At 40.3% G+C, this 21,969-nt stretch overlaps 1 protein-coding gene across 19 annotated transcripts in view; it reads right to left on the bottom strand.

Annotated features, from left to right (window-relative positions):
• Positions 1-21,969, bottom strand: part of LOC116843453 (SET and MYND domain-containing protein 4) — a 291,340-nt gene that overhangs the window by 90,695 nt on the left and 178,676 nt on the right. Inside the window, exons 1-3 of one of the 19 annotated variants that reach the window (XM_032813853.1) lie at positions 12,034-13,246; positions 7,210-8,703; positions 5,454-5,598 (exon numbers count right to left, since the gene is read on the bottom strand). The exons of 4 other annotated variants lie outside the window; for them this stretch is intronic. In XM_032813853.1, coding sequence (XP_032669744.1) covers positions 5,454-5,598; positions 7,210-7,570 — 506 coding nt within the window. In that variant the 5' untranslated portion in view covers positions 7,571-8,703; positions 12,034-13,246. Of the gene's footprint in view, positions 1-5,453; positions 5,599-7,209; positions 10,375-12,033; positions 13,247-13,655; positions 17,265-21,969 lie in introns of those variants that run through there. 14 more of the 19 variants (XM_032813857.1, XM_032813861.1, XM_032813862.1 and 11 more) reach the window with 14 other exon arrangements.

Genomic DNA, 21,969 nt, shown 5'->3' with positions numbered 1-21,969 from the left:
TCAAGTCTCATTTTACTTTGTGTTGACTTGACCAAATTAAAAATGCTTTTGTACAGTAAAAGTACACTCATAAATAAAATAGGGCATTCCTGTCTCAAGGATGAAAATGATATAGAACTATTGCTATCGTGACATTGATTTCATTTTTCAAAAATTACAGCGTACTGACTGCTCCAATTTATATGATAAACTTACGTGCGAAAATAATGTGTAACCTTAGTCAGTGCGAAATGAAAATGACATCTCAAATTACCGTTGCTAATTATATTAAAAACTCAAATAATAGGTAATGTATTTTTTTTTTTAAATTATTCGCAAACTACGCTTGCGCCTACAACACTCTTCTCTAAAAACTCTTTCTTTCGATGTACTCAGTACACAAGCGGTTTAAAGAATTCATCAGAAAAGTAGCAAGAGTCTATTTTGGAGAGATTGCGAATATTGGCAACATGCCATTCACATTTACGTAACGCCTTTGTGTAAGAAAATTGAAATGACAACATAACACACACTTGCATAACATCTGTGAAAAGATGATAGCGGTATCATGTTAGCGCCTATTTGACGATCGTCTTTATTCCATAAGTATCTATGTGTATATAAATTTGATATCGTCAGTAAATGATGATGACGCTTTTTACTTTTTGATGATCGCTCTACGTTATCGACGCTTATCAAGTTCATCGCTCGCTCCAGTGTTCCTTTAACAGATTTTGATAATCTTTATCATTTTTGTAATTAAGTAAAGGTCATAAAGACAGTGAAATAGATTTTCTCTTGATATTACATCATGAAGCCAGAGAGAATACGACCCTTACGTTTTGTAACTTTCAAGCTTTGAAATAAGTAGAACTTTTTTTATCTTAAAACACTTTCTTAGATTTCTCAAATCTATTTCTTAAAAAGAGAATATTCTCGTTTGATTTCAAGGAAACGAATTATTCTCGAGAAAAGTGCATTTGAATTGTTAAAGATGACATAAAAAATGTATCACACTATCCTAATGAGACCTTTGCTTAGTATCAAGATAATATCAATATCTCTCTCTCTCTCTTTCTCTCTCTCTTTCTGTTAAACAATATAAGTTATTTTTATAAAATGCATTTTAGATTTTAAATTCGGAGACGAATATCTCAGTAGGGGTGCGTTGTAGAAAAATATATTACAGGAACATATAAGGTTATTTTCACCTCTATTTATGTCTGGTCTATATACCCCTAGAAGATTGATCACTTTTACTGAAACATTCTGTATATAATACATAATCTCTCCCTCTGTCTATATTTCTCTCTGTTCTATATATAATATAGAATAGAATATAATATAGAATATAATATAGAGTAGATTATATGTTTTAAAATAGATATAGAATAGCGAGTTAAGACATTTATACGCCATCATATTTTTTGACATGTGACAGCTGAACAACGGTTAAATCGCAAAACTGATAGTATGTTTTGATGAATAATCAGTTAGCAATAAGCACTTAATCTATCCTGCAGCTAGTCACTAGTTTTTGAATTAGCTAATTACATTTCGACTCGGATTAGACCATACGTACTTCTCCTATGTCTTAAAAAGAATATTTAGCGATTCCTCCCCCGTTCTTTCTCTCACAATAAATGTCTCCCTCACAGTCTCCACTGGCTTTATTTACACTGAATTATTTGGTAATTTCATTGGAAAGAGAAGACAAATTTGCATCACCCCTATAATCACACGCGCCAACAACAAACGAGAGTAACGCGATTACTTCTTTGAGGACATCCGGACGAAAGGATTGAAAAGAAGTCTTCTGGATGCACGCGCGCGCATGAATAGTAGAGTCTTTTAATCGTATTCGCGCCGCTGTTAGCGAACGTTGTTAATCCCGCTGATCGCCATCGAACGCAGGCCGAATTACCCTCGTTATTATTTCGCCGCGGGGGATTTTATAATATTCTCCTCCGGTGTATAATGGCGGTTTAACCCGCTCAGTATCGCACGCGCGCCCGCCTCACGTACAGGGTGGTCCAAACCACTGTCGCGACCGCGGTGACGACCGAAAGCAGCCGTTCTATGCGGCCCTATTTTTCTTCTTTCTCCTCTGCTTTTCTCTTTCGTTCTGCGGAGAAGAGCGAGCAGCTGGAAGATTGCCCGCGCTCCTGTTGTGCAAGGATACGCGCCTCGTCTCTCTCGAATCGGCCATTCCCGCCTCGCTGGAGGAACCGGGCGCGGATCTCGCGTTCGACTCGTTAAGCCCCCTCCTACGGTCCTACAGTTTTTACAGTCCGAAGGGACTCTCGCGGCTCGAGCCAAAAATCGCCGAGCAATGTCCCGTGCGTAATGGGTTTCGAAATCGGATAACCCTCGTGTTTACGAGCGTTTTTCATTTCTCGCGCCGTTGGCGAACGACTCGCGGCGCGACGTGCGGAGCTCGCCCGTTAAAACACAGGAAACTGCCGTACATGTCGGGGGTTTTACGATTTTGGAATCCGTCTTCTCTCAGGGCACTTCCGCCCCCCTCCGCGCTATTTTCTTCGGTTGCCGCGAATTTCTCCAAGCTTACTGCCGGCATCGGGCGCGGCCGATGCGAGCGGCCACGGCGCCCAGGACTGCTTAAGCGTGATTGAATCCTCTTTCGTTACCGATTCCAAATAACACACCCTTCGCGTGCGGCTAATGGCGCATAAAAATTTCAGACTTATTCTCCGCTTTACATATCCGTTCGTTTTATTGGCAGAAACGAGAAGAGAGCGAGCGAGAGAGAAAGAGAAAGAGAGAGAGAGAGAGAGAGAGAGAGGGGGGAAGGGAGAAGCTGCTCCATGTTCTCAGAAGCACCGCGTTAAATGTTTATTGTTCGTCTACTCAAAGGCTTCGCATAGTCGTACGGTTAGTTTCACGAGGTTAACCCGGAGCGGCGGCGCAGAGGTAGGTAGGTAGGTAGATAGGTAGATAGATAGGCTAAAACCGAAGTCTAGTTTCATTCGGTAGCGACCGCCGCCACCACTGCCGCCGTCCCGGTAGGGGTACCCATCCCTTCTGAATATTTTAGGAAGTACGCGCGCATCCCTGGGCCCTCGGCTATATTATATCGGGGGCTGAAAGAGCCTCCGGTGGACCGGTCGGTCGTTCCGGGTAGGTACACTTGCGATTAAATTCACCGGTGCGCGATGCGATGCGATGCGATGCGATGCGATGCGGCGCGGTGCGATGCGGTCGGAAAACTCAGACGTGGTCGCGAGAGCGGGGCGCGCGCTCCCGAAAATTATAGAGAATAGCCGGAAGCGGCGTTCCGCCGTCGGCGAAAACGTGCGGAAACGAAAGAGTGCGCGAGAGTTCGGAAATTCCGAGCGGAACGCGCTCTCCGTGCGTTAACACGGCTCGCTACGATTATCCGAGAAAGAGAGAGAGAGAGAGAGAGAGAGAGAGAGAGAGAGAGAGAGAGAGAGAGAGAAGAGAGAGAGAGAAGGAGAGAGAGTTAGCCTGAATGGGTTTCGGGAAATTCTGGCCAGCGTACAATCCATGATCTCGGAAACGGCAGCTCTCGGCTGCATCTCGGGAGCGTCGTTGCGACGAGCTTCGAGCGCGGATCGAAGTCGTTCGTAACTCGGACCGTTTAAATTCTTCGCTGATGCATTATGTATGGAGCTGTCCGGGTTTCGCGCGAACTTTAAGATCGGGCTCGTTGACGAATTTAGAGTCGATTCGGCGACGATCGAGATCGTTCGCGCGCGACGCTTTCCCGTCGTCGTACGGCGCATAGAAATTTCTCAAGATTTCTCCGGATACAATATAAATTCCGATTAAAATGGCGAAATTTACTATTGTATTCAATAGAACAAAAAGAAATTTTCTAGCACTTTGATAGTATTTTACAAAATAATAAAATTATTTGAAAAGTTAACATAGTTTTATATCAAATTCAATTCTAGTGTAAAATAAAGGCTAGGAAGAAATGTTGGGGGGAACTTGTGATTTTTCCATATAAGGGAATGCCATACTTGAAAATTTTATTGATAAAATACTGATTTTTTTTCTGCAAAGTTTATATCATATCGGTTGCGAGAAATTACAAATATTTGTACACAATGAAAGTATATGCAAAAGTTAATTGGAATATTGCTCAATATGTGACGAAAGCAATAAGGCATTTCAAAATTGACATCTTGTGCTGTCAGTTGGTCTAAGTATATGCTTGATGCAAAAATTTTGTAACTTGTACTGAGCATGTGTTTGTTCCGCTCAGGAAAATTTCAAAGAACATTACCATATATTTACAATTAAATTTAGGAGTGTGTTTTAGGCGTCTATATGCATGTAGTTATGTTTTCTGCTAATATAGTAAAACAAAGTAGCATACATGCATATAAGATCTATATGTATAGAATGTCAATCGAATATGTTTATCGAATGAAGTTACATTTCAAGTTGGCAGAACTAAAAGCCATTGCTAAGGTACGCGCGTGTATTGTATGTTTATGTGGGTTCCACCCAAGAAAATTTCAAAGAACATTGCTATACTATCACAATTGAATTTAGAAGCTTAAAAGTATACGGAAAGTTTGAAGAAAAATCTTTTTTTATATATATGGTTACACGGAAAAAAAGATTTGCTAATATATGGACAACTAAAAATATTAGCTGCAGGAGCAAATTTTCTTGCTTTCATAGCAAAGTTATTTAGCTATTACAACTAAATAACTTTGCTATGAAAGCAAAAAAATTTACTCCTGCAGTTAATATTTTTAGTTGTCCATATATTAGCAAATCTTTTTATTCCGTGTATGTTTCCTGTAAATATAGTAAAAAAAAAGTAGTACGCATTTATGTAAGATCTATATGAACGGAAGCACGGAAAGAGTAGCGTGATGGGTTAGTGACAATTGTTTTTACGTTATCGACATTTTTGGAGTTCATTCTCTACTTTGGTATCCCCTTAATGTCGCGTGTTTGAGACATTATCCATAATCTTGTAATTAGGTCATGTATTATGGAGTTCTTCGGAATCGATTTCGATCGAAAGATCCCATTCCCCCCTAGAAGAAACAATAGAAATCTGGGGAATAACAGAATAATTCCGATTCTGAAGAGTTTCACATACATATCCAGGATATCGATCATATATCTTTTTCCCTAGCGTGAATTCGTAAAAAGTGAAAAGTTTCTCGTAAAGATTTTTACATTTCTATTGTTTCAGAAGTTACTTAATTGCAAAAATTTCAAAAATTATTCGTGTGAAACTCTTCACATTTCACGTTTCCGCTTTTAAGAAAAAGTTACACGAACGCTACGCAGAACCCATAATTATTCTGAGAAATCGGATCCTAATTAGACGGCGAGAAATTTTCTATAGGGTGGTTTACGACGCTCTACGAGACGATAAAATGCGGCCGCGACGACATCGTGACTGTTCTCGTATCTCGCGTCGAAAATAGAAATATGGACTGCTGCAGCGAGTAAGTGTGACTTACGTCGGCTTATCTGGCAAGTCGTGTTCCACGGCCAGCCGCAGATCCTCCAGCGCGAAATGGTATTCTTTGAGGGCCATAAAGATCTCGGCTCTTCCCAGCAGCGCTAGCGGCAACGCCAGACCTTGATCAAGCGCCTTGCTTTTACCTGAAACGGATATCGCGGCCCCCGTGTGATTTGGTGCGGAGCATCGCTGTACTGTTTCGAGCACGGGCTCGTTCACCCTCGCGCTCGTGCTCGCGTTCGTCGATTACCGTCGAGCGCGGAATTTATCGATACGCCAGCCGATGCGAAAACGCGGAAATCCCACTCGCTGCGCTCCCCCGAGCGACGCATGTCGACGAGACACGGTAAGCAGGACTCGAGTGACGTATTTATTCTACTTGTTGTGAGCCTGGCGAGGTGCCACGGCTGATGTGCGATCGGCTCGGCCGGCGCCTATTTTAAGATCGTCTCTAGAAACTCTCGAACGTCCGCGTTCGATCGCAGAAAAATAAGAGAAAGAAAGTTTTCCGGAGGACGCGTGTGTGGCGTGTCGAAACGCGCCGGAAAACCTGCTATAAGGCAGACCGCGGCACGTTCGCAAAAGGCGATAATTTACGTAGGGATGGCTTAAGTAGGTTTGCGCGCAAAACGCTTTGTTTATACATTTGTCGTGAAAGAAACGGTTGAGATGGAATTACGAAATGGATATAGAAACTTTTAGAACATAGAGACTTTTCTCTGAATTTCATTAAAATCGGGAGAATATTGCAGTTAAAAAAAGTAAAGTCTGGTTTCGTGCAGTCGAATAAATTTTTAAACGTCTCGAAATTTTGCATTAAGGCTCCTAAGTAGTTAGCAAAATGATAAACTATTAGGCGAGAAAATAGATCTATTCGTTTTCCGAAGAACTTCTACACTAGTGCAGACTATTGCAATAAGTTAGAGGGAAAGAAAGTATGTTTCTCTCTAACTTATTGAATTAATGCAAAACGAAAACGAACAGATCTAATAATGTAAACAGATGACCAATTTTTTTCTGTAAATTATAGCGTTATTATTGAGTATAGTGCGTGTATATCATATGTGACATAATTGTGAAAGTGTGTAAGTGGACACAATGTTTATTGTGATATTTAATGTGTACAGATAGTTATTTCAATTATATTTGACATCAAATCATACAACTGATTTCCTGTTAAAACGATTTGTCCTATTTATTTTGTGATTATGTAAGAATTATTTTACTAAAAGAGGAGTGTCTAGCGCATTTCATAAGTATGCATAACAGAGATTGCAAGTGTCATTTGAATGATATATCTTTTTATTTAACCGTAGCTTGTAAAAATTTTGGACATGGTTTTCCTCGCTTCTGACGTCATCAATCCAATATAGGCGCGATAACTACTCAGGAGCTAGAAAGTTTCACCGTCGAGATTCTGAAAGGTTTGCGAACGTGCCCTGGCCTCCCCTACGTCGTGCTTGAACGTAACAATTGAATATAATAACACTAACAAAATAATAGCGTAATTATCATACATAGTAATTACGTTACATTGCGGCAATAATTGGCCGATAAATAAACATTCCGTATAACGCGACCGCGTTCTAATTATCGACGGGACGGTAATTGCGTTACGTCGCTCCGACTGCTAGCGAAATCGACGACCGCGAGAAGGCACCGGCCGTTCGTTCGCCGCCGACCTTTCCTCCCCGAATGCACGCTAATGCTTTGGCCGTTCCGATTGATCGTCAATCTATTCTATTTGTAACTACCCGGCTGGGGCGCACGCAAGACGGCTTGACTGAACAGCAAAAGAGCCTTGTCGTATTGGCCAACCGCGGCGAGCTGGTATCCCTCGAGCCGTCTGCGCCTGGAGATCTCCGCGTCCTTGTCGCGGAAGAGGATCTTCACCTTGGCGAGCGTGTCGACCACGATGTCCCGTATCTTCGCGTCGGCGAAGACCGTCTTCATGCGTTTCTCGTCGTTGTCGATCCGACCGAATATCCGCGACGTCCACGTGTCGCCGGCGGTTTGCGTCACGAAATCGCTGAAGTCGTGGAAGAAGCCCTTTTTGCCGGAGCGCACGGTCTCCGACGAGCAGAGCGTGCTATAGAATTCGTCGTGATCCTGCATCCTCTCGTGCACGCGCGAAAATGGATGCTCGTCTGACCCCGTGGGAAAAAGTCCTTCACGTCGCGGATTCCTTTATTCTTGCACCCCCGACTATTCGACGCTGCGTTTTCACCTTAAAATTCCTGTTTCCTCGCCGCGGCCATCTTGATTAACGATGCCGGGAGTGAGGAAACGTATACCCAAGATTCTTGCTAAATTCTTGCAACCTTGGTATAAAAACATAGGTATCTATCTTCAGGATAGAAAGGATCCCATCTGAGGGTAGAAAAGATATCTGTCCTCAGACGCACAGACAGCTAGTATAAAGTTGGAACAATTTTACTGGTCGATTTGTAAAATGTTACATCTCTACTGAATGATTCATATGGCACTTGTATTTATCACATAATAAAATAAAATAATGAAAAAAACAAAAAAAATTGTCAAAATTTATTCAAAACAGTCGCATACAAAATATAATACGGAAATCTCAGTGCACTTTTAGCAAATTTAGCTTTGGTTCTTAGTTTTATTTAGCTTTTAGCTGCATCAATGCAATAAAAATTTATATTAACTAAATAGTTAACTAGGAATCTTGTTAATTTGAATTTGATTTCTGGTAAATTTCTGGTTTGTTATATTTCACTAGACATTTGATTATTTCAACTAAATTTCTTTTCGTGTATGATGTAAATTTAATGATTATTTCAATACAGTCAATTTTCCTTATAAATGTAATTAAAAGAATTGCAAAGTTTTCATCATCAAATGTCTGACGTCGTAATAATTATGAAAATTTATCTAGGTCTATAAAATGATACTTATAATCGATTGAGCACATTTGTTAAATATTCCGAAAATTTTCCTTTTACTCCAACAATAAATAACTATAAAATTAAGGTGATAAAATCATAAAAAGATAGATTAGAGAGGCAGGTTGCATGTCATGTTAATTTTATAGTTATTTGTTTTAATTATATTGATTGTTAAAACAAAAGGAGAGTTGTCGGAAAATTTTACAAACGTACACAACTGATCACTTTATGGATATATCCTTTTATTTCAATGTATTTCGCATGAATTTTGGGCATGCGTTTTCTCGCTTTTAATATCAATCAAGAGATTCGTGGCGAAGGATCAGGGGAAGACCGATTCTTGACAGTGTGTGAATGAGATATACATGCGAAAATCTATAATATACGTAACGTGAACTATATATATTCGCATGCGTATTTCATTCGCATACCGTCAAGAATCGAACCACAGAGGTAATATTCTGGACGTATGGTAAACTTAAGTATGCCCTTTTAATTCCAAGTTCCATTTTTTTTATACGAATCACAAGTTTGTTTCAGCTTGAGAATCAGAAAGGCATAAGGAGATCGTAACTAGTATGTTGGCCATGTGCTTTATTTATGTATTTATCGTGAAAGAAACTGTGAAAACAAAATTGTAAAATATTCTTTCTAGAATATGAGTACTTTTTTTAAGTTTTGACTTCACAAAAATAATAGAGACAATCTTCCTCTATGTTTCTTTGATCGCAATGATACTAAAGTTATATTTTCTCCTGTAATAATCGAAGTACAAATAAGCCGGCATGAGGTTAGAAGACCACATATAAAAATGCATCCTGATTAGTTCTACTGTGATAGAAGTACTGTGATTGGATACTGTGTGGGATTTGACGAAACATATTGGACCAATCAAAAGTTTCTTCCTCGTGGTCAAATTCTGATTAGAATGACTGTAGTCGGCCCTAGAGACCTTCAAGCAAAAGACCTGCCAACTTCAGTCATTTGCAAGAATATGGCGCCCCCCATCGAAATAATATTACAGTTAAAAAATAAAATAATTGATTTAGGAGTAGCCATATGCACACAAGTATATTTTCGAGCGTTCCGAAATTTTGTATTAATATTCTTTGTTATGAGTGAATAAATTTAAGTGATTTGTTATTAGTTAGAATGCAGCTTTCTACAAGCGTATGATACGCTGTTTCAAGTATTATAAATTAAAATGAATTTTTGTTTATAAATTGATTGAAATCAAGTATATGAATAGACAAGGTAAAGTTGGTCTTTATTTAAAGATTCTCGTGTAAAAAACCTATGAACCTATAGTCATTTTGGGATTAGTTGATGACAGACTTTGTAGGAATATAGCGGAACCAATGAAACAATCTTATTTTGCCTCACAAAGTAAAGACGCGATAAAAATAAATCCAGTGAAGTAAATTTGGAAAATTTATAAAAATTTATCAAAACTTTTATGTAAAATAATAATATTCTAATATGACAATTAATATTATTTAAAATTATTAATCATTTATATGTTCTAAATAAAAATTGTTCAAATTGTTGATCATTTGAACATTTAATAAAGTAAAAAAAGGAAACATTATGAAGTGTTTAATTTATGGTTTTATCATACTCTTTTGAATGCACTCTACTTTAATGTTTAAATGTTTATAACTTCTGATAAAAGTACTTTCCAAAAAAACTTTCTAGATAAAGATTACTTGTTTTTTCCCGTAAAACCCAAATATACAACATTTTATAGAAGGTTTCATTTGAAATTACGAAATTATCTTCAAGGGAAAGCGAATTTTTATTCACATAGTTAGAATGAAACTTTCCCATGTACAACTTTTTGATACTACTAATATTTTTAGAGTTTTTAGGCTGTTATACTTTACATGAGCTACCCTATATATTAATTTTATATATTTACACTTATAAAAACATATAAATCATACAAAGCCGCATTATGGGGGGCGCCATATTCTTGCAAATGACTGAAGTTGGCAGGTCTTTTGCTTGAAGGTCTCTAGGGCCGACTAGTCATTCTAATCAGAGTTTGGCCACGAGGAAGAAACTTTTGATTGGTCCAATATGTTTTGTCAAATCCTATACAGTATTCAATCACAGTACTTCTATCACAGTAGAACTAATCAGGATGCATTTTTATACATGGCCTTCTAACCTCACGCCGGCCTATTTGTACTTCGATTATTACAGGAGAAAATATAACTTTAGTATCATTGCGATCAAAGAAACATAGAGGAAGGTTGTCTCTATTATTTTTGTGAAGTCAATCGTAACAATTAGTTGCCTGCGAAGTTGTAATATCGGAATGCTGAAAAATGTGCCGTCTAGCTCCGGTCTCTCCTATTTAGCGTTCCATACGTGTCCAGAATAGGACTCCGGGAGCCTTAACGAGAGTTCCTGGGAATCCTGCGAGTCCTGTGAGTTCTGCGAGAGGATCGTGGCTGCGAAACACGCGCGCTCATTCGCGTTTTACGTGTCGCGGTTTATTAGCGCACTCTCTCGCGGTGGGCAATTCGCGCGATTCGTGTCGACGCAGTCCACGCCGCATCTTCCGGCTTCCCTCGGCGCGACCGATCCCTTCTGAATATTACAGGAGCCGGACGCCCTGGTATTTCGTACTCCACGTCGTTCTCGCGTCGAACGCGCGACCTCGTTTCACGAGCTCCCGGGGGGGATTAAGAAGAAACGGCCGTGGACGCGATTCGCCGCCAGCACCGTGCGGAATATCAAGGAGCCGCGTACAAATATTTTGTCGGGACGAAAATTTCGTTAATCCGCCGCTTAGATTTCGCGCCGGTACAACTTCGCGAACTGCAAAGTGGCCGCGAGCGCGAACACGAGAGAAAGAGACGTACCGCCGCACTGAATCATAAAAAGTCGGCCGTGGTCCAGCGAATTCTCGTTCCCCACCCCCTTTCTCTCCCCCTCGCTCTCTTTCTCCCTCGCCCACGGAAGTCCACGGAATTAAACGACTCTATTTGGCCGTGAGAAATAGCCACTCGGGGATCCTCTATCACAGGGGAGCAGCGAGATCCGAATTTAAAAAGTTCGGGCGAGTCCTCCTTCGCAAATTGGGCACCGCCGCAATCTGGAATGGTCGCCGATGAACTCTCTTAATCCTTCCGGTATTATTTTCACATCCGCCCCTCTCGCTCGTCTTGGCTCGCTCCCACCCCCTTCCCCTCGCCGCCACCAGGCGGATAAAAATGTACAACCCGATTTCTAAGATTGTCCGCGGAGAATCCGAGGGGGGTCACGTACTAAATTATCCCGACACGTGCGCGGCTAAGAAAGTTGCGCCGCGGAGCCGAAGATCGAGAAGTTCACTCGCGCGAGCCGTTTTATTCCCGCTTTAATTTTATTTTAATCCCCACTTTTTGGACGCCGTCCAACGCACCGCCTAAACATTTAGGTAACGTTCACTTCCACGAGTGCGCTCTTCGCGCCTCTCGCTCCTCCTCCCCTCGCGCCAACTTTTCACTTCATCTCTTCAACCCTCGTCGCGTCGCGATTTCTTTCCGATTCTCTCCGATTCGCAGTTTCGGAGCACCAACCGTTTCGGAGGTGGCCGAGCGCATACGGAATGACTGAAACGGATTGCCGGCGCGCGTCGCGTCGTCGTCGTTCTCCTCTCTCTTTCTCTCTTTCACTTACTCACTCACTCACTCACTCTTTCTCTCTCTTTCTCTCTTCTCCTTCGGCGAATAAAACTTTAAAGATCCCCGGCCACTTTCGCTCACCGCGAAAACCGCACGGACCCGGGGATTCCTCGCGCTTCACGCGCCGGTCTCGATGCTTTATGAGGGTTTTACTTTATAGACACGAACGAGGTATTAGAGCGAAAGACCGGTCTTAGACTGACGACGCCGCTAGAATGCGGCCGAGAGGCGGCAACGAATATATATGGCGCAGTGACGAGGACGGAATGCGCTTACGAGCCGGGAGAGAGCTCCTCTACTCGCTCCAGACAACAGCAGCTAGAGAAATAATTTTAGACGCGCTATCTCTATTCCCGTGCTAACTGAGCGGGGTACGGGAACGCTTCTCTCTCCCCTACCTCTCCTCCCCTTCTCTCGTTCACCCTCTCTCTCTCTCTCTCTTTCTCTTCGTCAGAGTCATCTGGCATCGCGCGCTCGCAAACGCGTCGAGAGCGATCGACGTGGCTAGGAAAATCTCTCGTCGATAACGACATCCTCGATCCCGCTTTGTTCCCCGTTCCCCTTCGTCTCCCTTCGTGTCTTCCTCGTCGTCCTCTATCCTTTCGTCCTTTTTCCAGCGTTCCCTCTCGAGTCGACGCGGAAAATCCTACCCGATATCCGCGCGTCACTGCCCGTTCCACCACATAGCCCCATTATAGCCAAGAAAATTTATCGCCGAACGTCCTTGATCTCCCTCCCTTCCTCCTGCCTCCCCCGGTCCTCTACCTCCACCATCCTCCCTCCTCCTCGCGGGGAAATACCTGGATTCGAGTAACTCGTAAATCGAACTATCCGAGTAATAAAGTCGTACCTAGAACGCAACTCCGTTCGGAGTTTCCGCACCTTGTGACTTTTTGCCGCCGCCGGCCGGGCAAAACCCGCGCGAGACGTTTTTCGGTACCGTCCCGTCGATCGTTTAACGGACGCTGACCTGACTTCGTCTAGGCGACAGATTTTAATTCCCCGCAATCGTAACGCCATGCGGATCGCTCGCACTTTGTTCTTCGATTTTTGTTCGCACTAGAACAATGGTTACGTTCAGCAGAAAAAGCGGCTTGATAAACGCTTAGTGTTGCGCTGCCAGCAGCTTTGTAACTGTTATAAGATTTTCGTCCAAACGACAGCGGTTTGCGCTCTTCCAACGTGTTTACTAAGTGGCCGCCATTTTTTACCGGCATACTTTTAATGCGCTGAAAAATATGGTGACCGTTTAGTAAATATGTTGGAAGAGCGTAAGCCGCGCTAATGTCGTTTGAAGGAAAATCTTACAACAGTTGTAAAGCTGGCAGTGCAGCACTAAGCGCTTATTAAGCCACTTTTTCTGCTGAAAAATACAAGCGCGTAACCAATACGAGCCATTCAGTTTGTACTATGAATATAGATTATAGTGTTATAACATATCGCAACACTAGTAAAACAGAAATACTATAGTACTGTAATATTAACTAACACAAGACGAACACATAAGAAAACTCTAATATACTATCGCCTTTCTCTTCCTCTCCCTTTTTCCCCCTTTCTCATCCTATCCCTCTCGCTATCCCTTTTCCTTCCTCGCTCTTTCTCTCTCTCCATTACCAATCTCCATTCTCTATTTCCGGATCCTGGCCGGATCCTTGGCCTCCATTCTTGGATCGTCTCCATCCCTGGATCGCATCCATTACTGGAACACCTCTACTCCTAGATCACCTCCATTCCTGTATCGCATCTATTCCTGTATCACTTCCATTCTTGAACCACTTCCATCCCATGATTTCGATACATTCAAGATTTCACGTCCTGTTTAAAAGGAAATGTGTTAAAGAAAAAGCACGAAAATTAAGGAGTAGTTGGATAATAAGGAATATCACGATTTCTGTAGCCTGTTAAGTGTCACAGACACCCGGAAGCAATGGAATTATTAACTGCTTAGTCCGTAACCCTAACTTATTAAAGATTAACTTAGTACGAGTGTGCAGCGTGTACTATTTTAGATTGTATTTTGTAACTTTTATCAACTAAATTTTTAAACTGCTTAAGTTTTTCTGTCACAGTCCTAAGTGTCGGTCTACAACCTCGCTTTAAACTTTAAGTTGTAAGCAACTGACCAATCACAATCGATTATTCTTGAGACGTAAGGAGAATAATTTACTGTGGTTGGTCAGCTGCTGAAGGTTGTAGACCGACACTAAGAGTTATCCGCTTATATGCAATTCTATATGGGGAGGCAGACTATTTGATTACGAATTCAAATTAATTTATATAACTAATTGCAATTATTTGTCTTTACAAAATTAATCTCTTACTTACCTTTCTTTTAGTATCTAACATATCTTAGATTGATCAACAGCCATGAGAAACGCGTAATTGAAGACGGATGCAGCTGTTTATGAATTTTTAGTGAGTATCGATCTAGTGAATGGTATAGCATCGAGTGTACACGAGTTTTGTAGTGCAATAATAGAACAGACCAAAAAGCGTTGTGCTCAATTGTTGTAGTCTAATATTACTTACCAATTTCATCTCATTATTTACCTGTATCATTTAATATTTTTTTATTGCACATACTTTGTTAGTAGTTTAATAAGTTGTATAATTAATACATTGCTTTTTGAAAGTAAAAGAAAGATGCAGAATATGGAAATCGAATGTTAAATAATTCCTTAACAACAAGAGATAAATGTATAATAATAAATGTTTAATATTCAGAGAGATAACGAGAGTCAGAGGAAACGACCAGAGTAACAGTTTGCAGCAATAAAGAAATAGTCTTTATGAATTTAAACCTCGGAATATTCTCTATTGGTCCTTAAAATATGCAGTTGCAGTATATATGCAGTATTAATGAAAAATAAGAATTCCAATTTCTTTCCGGGAATTAGCGACTAAAAATAAGACGTTTGGCGGGATTTAAGGTAAGGAAACGAGCGACGAAATTACGTCCTTCAGTTAATTCACTTCATTTTAATTAGGAGAGGAAACGAAACAGAAGCTGCAATCACAAAATAATATCGTAGAGAGGTGGAAATTTTTCTACCGTTTCCTACTGCGGTTCTCCGTGCGTCGATCGTCGAACGCTATTTCACGCGCGTTTTAAAACGCCGCCTGCCGAAGATCAACCGCGCCGTTCGCTCCGGGAGAATTTGTACGCGGACGTTCCTCCCGACGTCTCACCCATCCTCGAGAGCGCGTAAAGTATCGATGCTCCTTCTCTGATGAAATATCGACACTTGACTTCTTGGAGTAAGTGGAGCTTTTCGCGCGGTAACGTCATATGAAATTCCCGTAGGACCGCCGCGCGCCGGCAGTTGTATCGATTTAACGTCTGACCACGTATGCCCCGTTACTCGTCATATACGTGTCAGGTGTCCCGCCTTATCTATTCGCAATCCCGCTCATATTCTCTTTTACGAAAGGCATGAATTTTTCAGCATTGTCGTCGCCAGATTTTCCTTCGCTGCGCGAAAGTGCCGTGAAAATTTTGCCGCGCATCCGTTAAATCCTGCCATCCGCGTGCGCATATGAAATTAACGCGTATGTTCGTGCATATATATATATATATATATATATATATATATATATAAAAATTATCATACACACACGTTCATATACTTACTTATTTAATAAACTATCCGAATCGCGTAACACGCGTCGCGTAACACGCGACACGCGAGAATTTTCCTCGAGGATATAAACATTCATTAGTTGAAAAAGTAGGGCAGACCGGGTCTAGTTGGCCCGAAGGTTATGTTAGTCATGTTTATGGTTCTTGGTATTTATCGTAAGAGGAACAGTGGAAACGAAAATGTAAAACGTTCCTCTTAGAACATGCGTATTTTTCCCCGAGTTATACCGAAATGGAAAAATATTATAGCTCGAAAGTAGGTAAAACTGATTTAGGAGCAGTCGAGTACATTTTCGAGCATCTCGACATTTCGTGTTAATATTCTCCATCGTGAGTAAAATTAAGTGAGTATTATTAGTTAGAACGAGAAATATTCCTACTGTTTCGGATAATACAAGTAATTTCTATTCATAAAATGATTGTAATCGAGCACGTGAATGAACGAGGTAAAGTTGACCTTATGTTAATACAAAAAGAGAACAAAAATTACTATATTCTGTCCATCGGAAATATATTTTATACTTTTTCTCCCTGGCACAAAACAATAAAGTTCAATTATTACAAAATAGTTCTAAATGACAAAATATTTTTTAAGGTATAAGGACGTACATATATTATAATCTTTTTATTCTGGATTGCTAGTTTCCTTGACCCGATATCAGGGCAAAGCAGCCATGTTGTAGCATGTTTGTATTTCGGTTATTGCAAAGAAATACATATACGGTTTATAGAATCATTTTGCGCGCATAAAATCATAGAAGAAAGTTATTTCTCCTTCATGTCTGTTTCGCCAAATGCAGCAACTGCACTTTGTGCAGTCCGAATCGTTTGATTGTCCGAAAAGTTGTAATTTTGAAATTATGAAAAGTGCAATATCTTGCACTAGTTTAAAATAGTAGCTTTGCCCGCGGCTGGGATATACTGTAGAAAAAATTCCAAAGGAAAATTTGTAGAGATCAAAGCATAAATCTGCACGCAGAAGTAACTTTTTCCAAGAAGTATGAAACTTTTTCAATAGTTCTGAAACGCGTGTATAAAAATAAATTCCCATACTGAATTATATTTTTCACGTATATCATTAAATGCTAGACAAAGAAAAGTTTGGTTGAATTAACTTGATAATAAACGAACTGTTTTAGTTGAAAGAAATAGAATTTTTAATTCTTAGAATCGAATTTGATTCATAATGAACCAGATATTCTGTTTTCTTCAACCAAAAATTTAATCGATAAATTTATTTATGCAACAGTTCTTTTGTAAACGATGACAAACAATGCGATGAACACGTTTACAACTACTCGTTATTGCTTAGAAGCGCAACGAATAATTCGTTTTTCTGCAATTCTCATACTATGCATATATAATAATATAAAATATGTTACATAATAGTTATTACTCAGGATAAAATTTTCCCCATACTGACATTAAAAATAACGAACAATTCAAACTGCAGTGTCGAAAATACATGTACCAGTACGGAACATTTTTTATTTTTCTGATATTTTCTTGTACATCGAGAGAAAAAAACTGGTTTATCTGAGTGTTTATCTAAAATTACAGTTTTTTGTCCCCAAACATATTTTTTATAGAAAAGTGGTAGAGTAGTAATATGCATATAAGTTTATTATCACTAACATTATAGTAGAATTTAATTTAAAAAATGGTTTTTTGATCACATAATTTGTAGAAATTGTTATTTTTGTATAATTAAAATTACAAATGCCAAATATTCCTTTTCAATGATAAATTTGTATACCATTAGACTGCAGAATGCATCTGAACATCCATTTATTATTGTCATGCATAAATTTTAGTTTCAGTATGAGCATATCCCAGTCGCGCATATATAAGTCTTGCAAATTATATTATTAGCATATTATGTTATCTGACAAAAATATTCTGTACATACCTATAGAAAAGACCGGGACTAGCTGACTTATATTTTAGAATTTCGAGGTTACAACTTCTCAGGCAATTAATTATTATGACTGACTATATAAATATGATAGAGGCAATTTTCTTTTATGTACTAATACCCGCCACGACTCTGTTAATCGTATATTTTATTTTATATTATATTTTACTTTAATTTCGATTTTAATTTAATTTTATTTTGTAATAACCAAAATATGTAGCAACAAAGTCATCTTGCCCTTGTACCAGGTTCATTTGCTCGATAGCGCAGGCCTATAAAGAAGGCCACGTATAAAATATGTAGTAGTTCCTGAGTAGTAGTTCCAGAGTCCCCGCAAGAAGTCTCCACAGCCCTCCCGCCAGCCGTTAATTATGGGTCCACTTTACTCCGTCTGCCCTATTATACATGCTCTATTTCAGTTATTTTATGAATTGCATTTATTAAACAGTATATCATATATTTGCAAGAAATCTCATTCTAGCTAGTAACATCGCTTAAACTAATTCACCTACGATGGAGAATATTAATAGAAAATTTCGAGAGGCCCGAAAACTTACTTTGCTATTACCAAATCAGTTCTTCTTATTTCTTAACTGTAATATTACTTCTATTTTAATGAAACTCAGGAACAAGTATCTATGTCCTAAAAGGATCATTTCACGATTTGGTACTATTCCTCTTAAGATAAAAATATTAAAAAAAAGTATACGAGCAATATAGTGGGATATAGTCTTCCCTACATGCCGCAGGAAAAAGTATTCTTTTCAAAACGAGTGCTAAAAATCCACGGGAATTTCGATCACGAGATATTAGTGCGGCGTGAGACGGCCATCAACCATACGCGCCTTCTACATATCCTCATCGAACGCGATATTTCGGGTATTCCTTTATTTCTTCCCGGTCCAGCCGTGACGTCACGGAGCTTCCTTCCACCGGGTGGTTCGGCCGACCCACGATAGGTGCATTAAATTCTGCGGGCAATCCCTTCTGCGTGTGTGCGTACGTGTCTTGTACGTGTGCACGGCGCGGCCGGGCGGGTGGGTGCGCGCGTGTGGTTTTTTTGATAACGCCGGCTCGTTCGTGCGCCGCGGCCGTTCTCGTGCGTAATTTCCTCGGTGGGAACGCGCGCTGACAACATATCTCGCCGAAGGTTCGCGATAATCGGGCCGATTTATGAGCCAAGATGGGAAGTTATCGCGGCACCAGCGAAGCAAAACGCTGGCAGCTTTATCGGTCTCGAATGCTCCGGCTAGCCCGGCGGTCAGCCGGAGGCGGTAGGGCGGTAGGACGGCGCTCAGTAGATTTAACGGAATGCTCTCCGAACGTCGCCAGCAATTAGCGAATTTCTCGGCGCTAGGAGCGCGCGCGCGCGATATTTAACGTCGCGAGACGCGGACGTCGTTATCGTCGGCGCGCTGAACGAGGGATGCTCGCGTGTAATAAGGGCGCGCTGAATAGCGCCTCCACCAGGCGCCGCGTAGCTCGTAGTTAATTTCCCGAGCCGCTTAATCCGCGTAGACGCTAAATGGCATTCTTTTTCGCCGAGCCGAGGCTCGTTTCGCGTGCTGGTGCAGAGAGACGCGGCCGATTCACGTAATTCGAGCAAATTGCACAATAATGCTGGCGAAATATTCGTGGAGGGATCTTAATGGTATTTTTATCGACTTTCCTACCAGCGCTGCGCGCTGGCCGCCGCCGACGACGACCTTCGTGCGGCCTGTCTTAAATGTCGCCAGGGTCTGCCGCAGTGAATAGAGAGAGAACCAGCTCCTCTTCCACCTCCGCTCACCGTACTTTGGCCGTAAACATTGCGCGCGCGCGCGTGCTTGCAGAAGAATGGACGAGCGAAATTTTGAATTCGAATTAACCATTTGAGTGACGACGTATTCTTGATGACCTTCGAGATGGCAAACCGAGGTGATTAGTGTCTCCCACGATTTTTCATTCCTTGGGTTGTTTGAAAAAAGTGCCAAAGAGTTACTGAAATTTCCTTTGTCCTTCTAGTTGAAAACCGCATAGTTCTTTTGTAAAAAATAAATTGCTGGGTATTTTATTTTTTACGATTTTTAAACAAAAATATGCTCCTGGAAAAGAGCACTTCTTAAAAATGGCCCAAATGACCCGGTTGCCACTCGGAGGGTTAAATTCGCCAGTGCATGTATATATCTTCGCTGGGTCTCATAAGTCGCGGTTATAGGGGCGCGAAATTACTCTCTCACGTACCCGCATAGAAAATTTCTCGGGATCTAATTGAGATCCAGTCTGATTTCTCAAAATAATCATGAGTTCTGGAGAGGTTTAATGTTGGAAGTTTAATGTTTTGAACACGCGATTTTATCAGGGGTAAACCTAAATTTTCCCGATATTTCTTCTGATCTTCATTTTAAATTATATAAATTATAATATTTAATATAAAAATGATATTCTCTATTTGATACTGTAAAAATATATCAACTAAAAAAACAAACGTGACGTGATATAATATTTCTGTATCTCTGTCATATATTTATATATAAGTAGTATTTCTGTTTCGATTCTAAACAAAGAACTCATGTTTGGAGTGAGGAAATGGGATTCCTAATTGGAATCATACTGGTATAATCAATTTTAGGACAAATTTGGGCATTCTAATCGGATCTGTTGCCTGGGGAAATCTTGAAAGATTGATGCGCGAAGTTAGAAGTGAAATGTTTCAAACGTGCGATTCTACGTGAGAAATCCAAAGTTTTTCCAATATTTTTATGTGGTCTTTATTTCACATTAGAACTAAACAAAAATACGTTGATTTTGTTATTAATTTTACTATTCTGTGAAATGTTCAGTGTTTAAAAAATATTTTATATTTTTTCCATTTTTTTCTATTAATCACTCGACTGGCAGCGAAAATCAACATCAATTTAGCCAAAAAGAGCAAAATAAAAATACTGTTCGATTTTTATAAAAGTACTAAAGTGTTTCTCGGGTCGCTGAATAATTTGAAAGTTCAATATGGCGGATTTAATATAGGAACTAGAATTTAAAAAAAACTGAATAAAATGGTAGATTTCTGTGAAAGTTTGTCCCAGGAGTTTTTTGGGGATCTTTAAACTGGAATCTATAAATTAAAATTTTAAAACTATACTTGAAATTAAAAAAATAATTTTGGAAAGATTTTTTTAGTATACTCATGCCATAACTTTTTGTCAAAATAAAATAAAAACTTTATTTCGAATCTCCGATATTAGTTAGTGAATTCATATTCACAATACCAGAGTGCTACGGAGAGGCTGCATAGTAGGATTTTACACTCCATCTTTTTGTTTTTTGTTTTTATGTTTTTTGATTTTAAAATTTTGGCACCATATTGGATCCGTCATTTTGAATTTTTCAATTTTGACCCTAAATTTGTATTTAGCAACCCAAACAATTCCCTAATACCGAGTTTCATGAAAATCTTGCTGACGAAAAACAAACAAATAATAAAAATAGAGAAAAATAAAACACACGATGTGTACATTACTGCGTCAATCTTCTCTTTATATCTTTTTTACGCAGAAATATGTCAGTGTCCGTCAATTAGTTAAATATGTAGTTGGTGTAAAAATAGGATTCTCCGTTTGTGTGATACGATAAAAATATTCTGACTGAAAAACGCAAGCGTGAATTTCTATAGTATTTCTGTTTCGACTCTAAACAAAGAGCCCGCGTTTGGAGTGAGAGAATGGGATTCCCAATTGGTATATTGTAATAGGACAAGCAATTTTGGGAAAAATTTTGATATATTCTAATCAGAATCTATATACTGTATCTAGGAGGATCTTGAGAAATTTCCCGATGCGGATACTCCTGTTCGAAGCCTCATGTGCCTCGCTTCGACTACTGGCGCGCTGGCGTTCCGCGTCACAGACTACGTGTCATTAAATGCAAATTTCGCGCGGCCAGTAGGGCTACCGGAGGCTAAAGTTTGGCTCGAGCGTTTTGGTTGAGCGTTCCTAACGATTAGCGGCGGAATGGGTATGTTTCCGGAAGCGCGGTAACATACGATTAATGCGGTGAATACGGAGGGATTTATCGGAGGCTGCCGCGTCAGTCTCCCCGCACGGCACGTTCCCGTGCGGCCTTGCTGGTGTTTCCGGGACACCCCGTGTACATTTCGCGTATTACGTGTATTCGGTGAGCGCGCCCACGCGCGGATATAAACGAGAAATATTCGACCGCGCAAAAATTGATTCGCCTGAAATACCGGCGTGCGCGCGCGATATTCGTTCGTTGACGCGATATTTGGTATTTTCGCGAGAGAGAGAGAAAGACGGAGAGAGAGAGAGGGAGGGAGAGGGAGAGAGAGAGAGAGGGGGAGGAGAGAGGGAGAGAGAGGGAGAGAGAGAGGGAGAGAG

This window comes from Odontomachus brunneus, unplaced genomic scaffold (assembly GCF_010583005.1).
Source record: "Odontomachus brunneus isolate Ranch 3 - 2012 unplaced genomic scaffold, Obru_v1 Obru_scaffold_033, whole genome shotgun sequence".
Classification (NCBI taxonomy): Eukaryota; Metazoa; Arthropoda; class Insecta; order Hymenoptera; family Formicidae; genus Odontomachus; species Odontomachus brunneus.
Note: the sequence above shows the minus strand (reverse complement) of the source record. Positions and strands in the feature narration are given on the sequence as shown.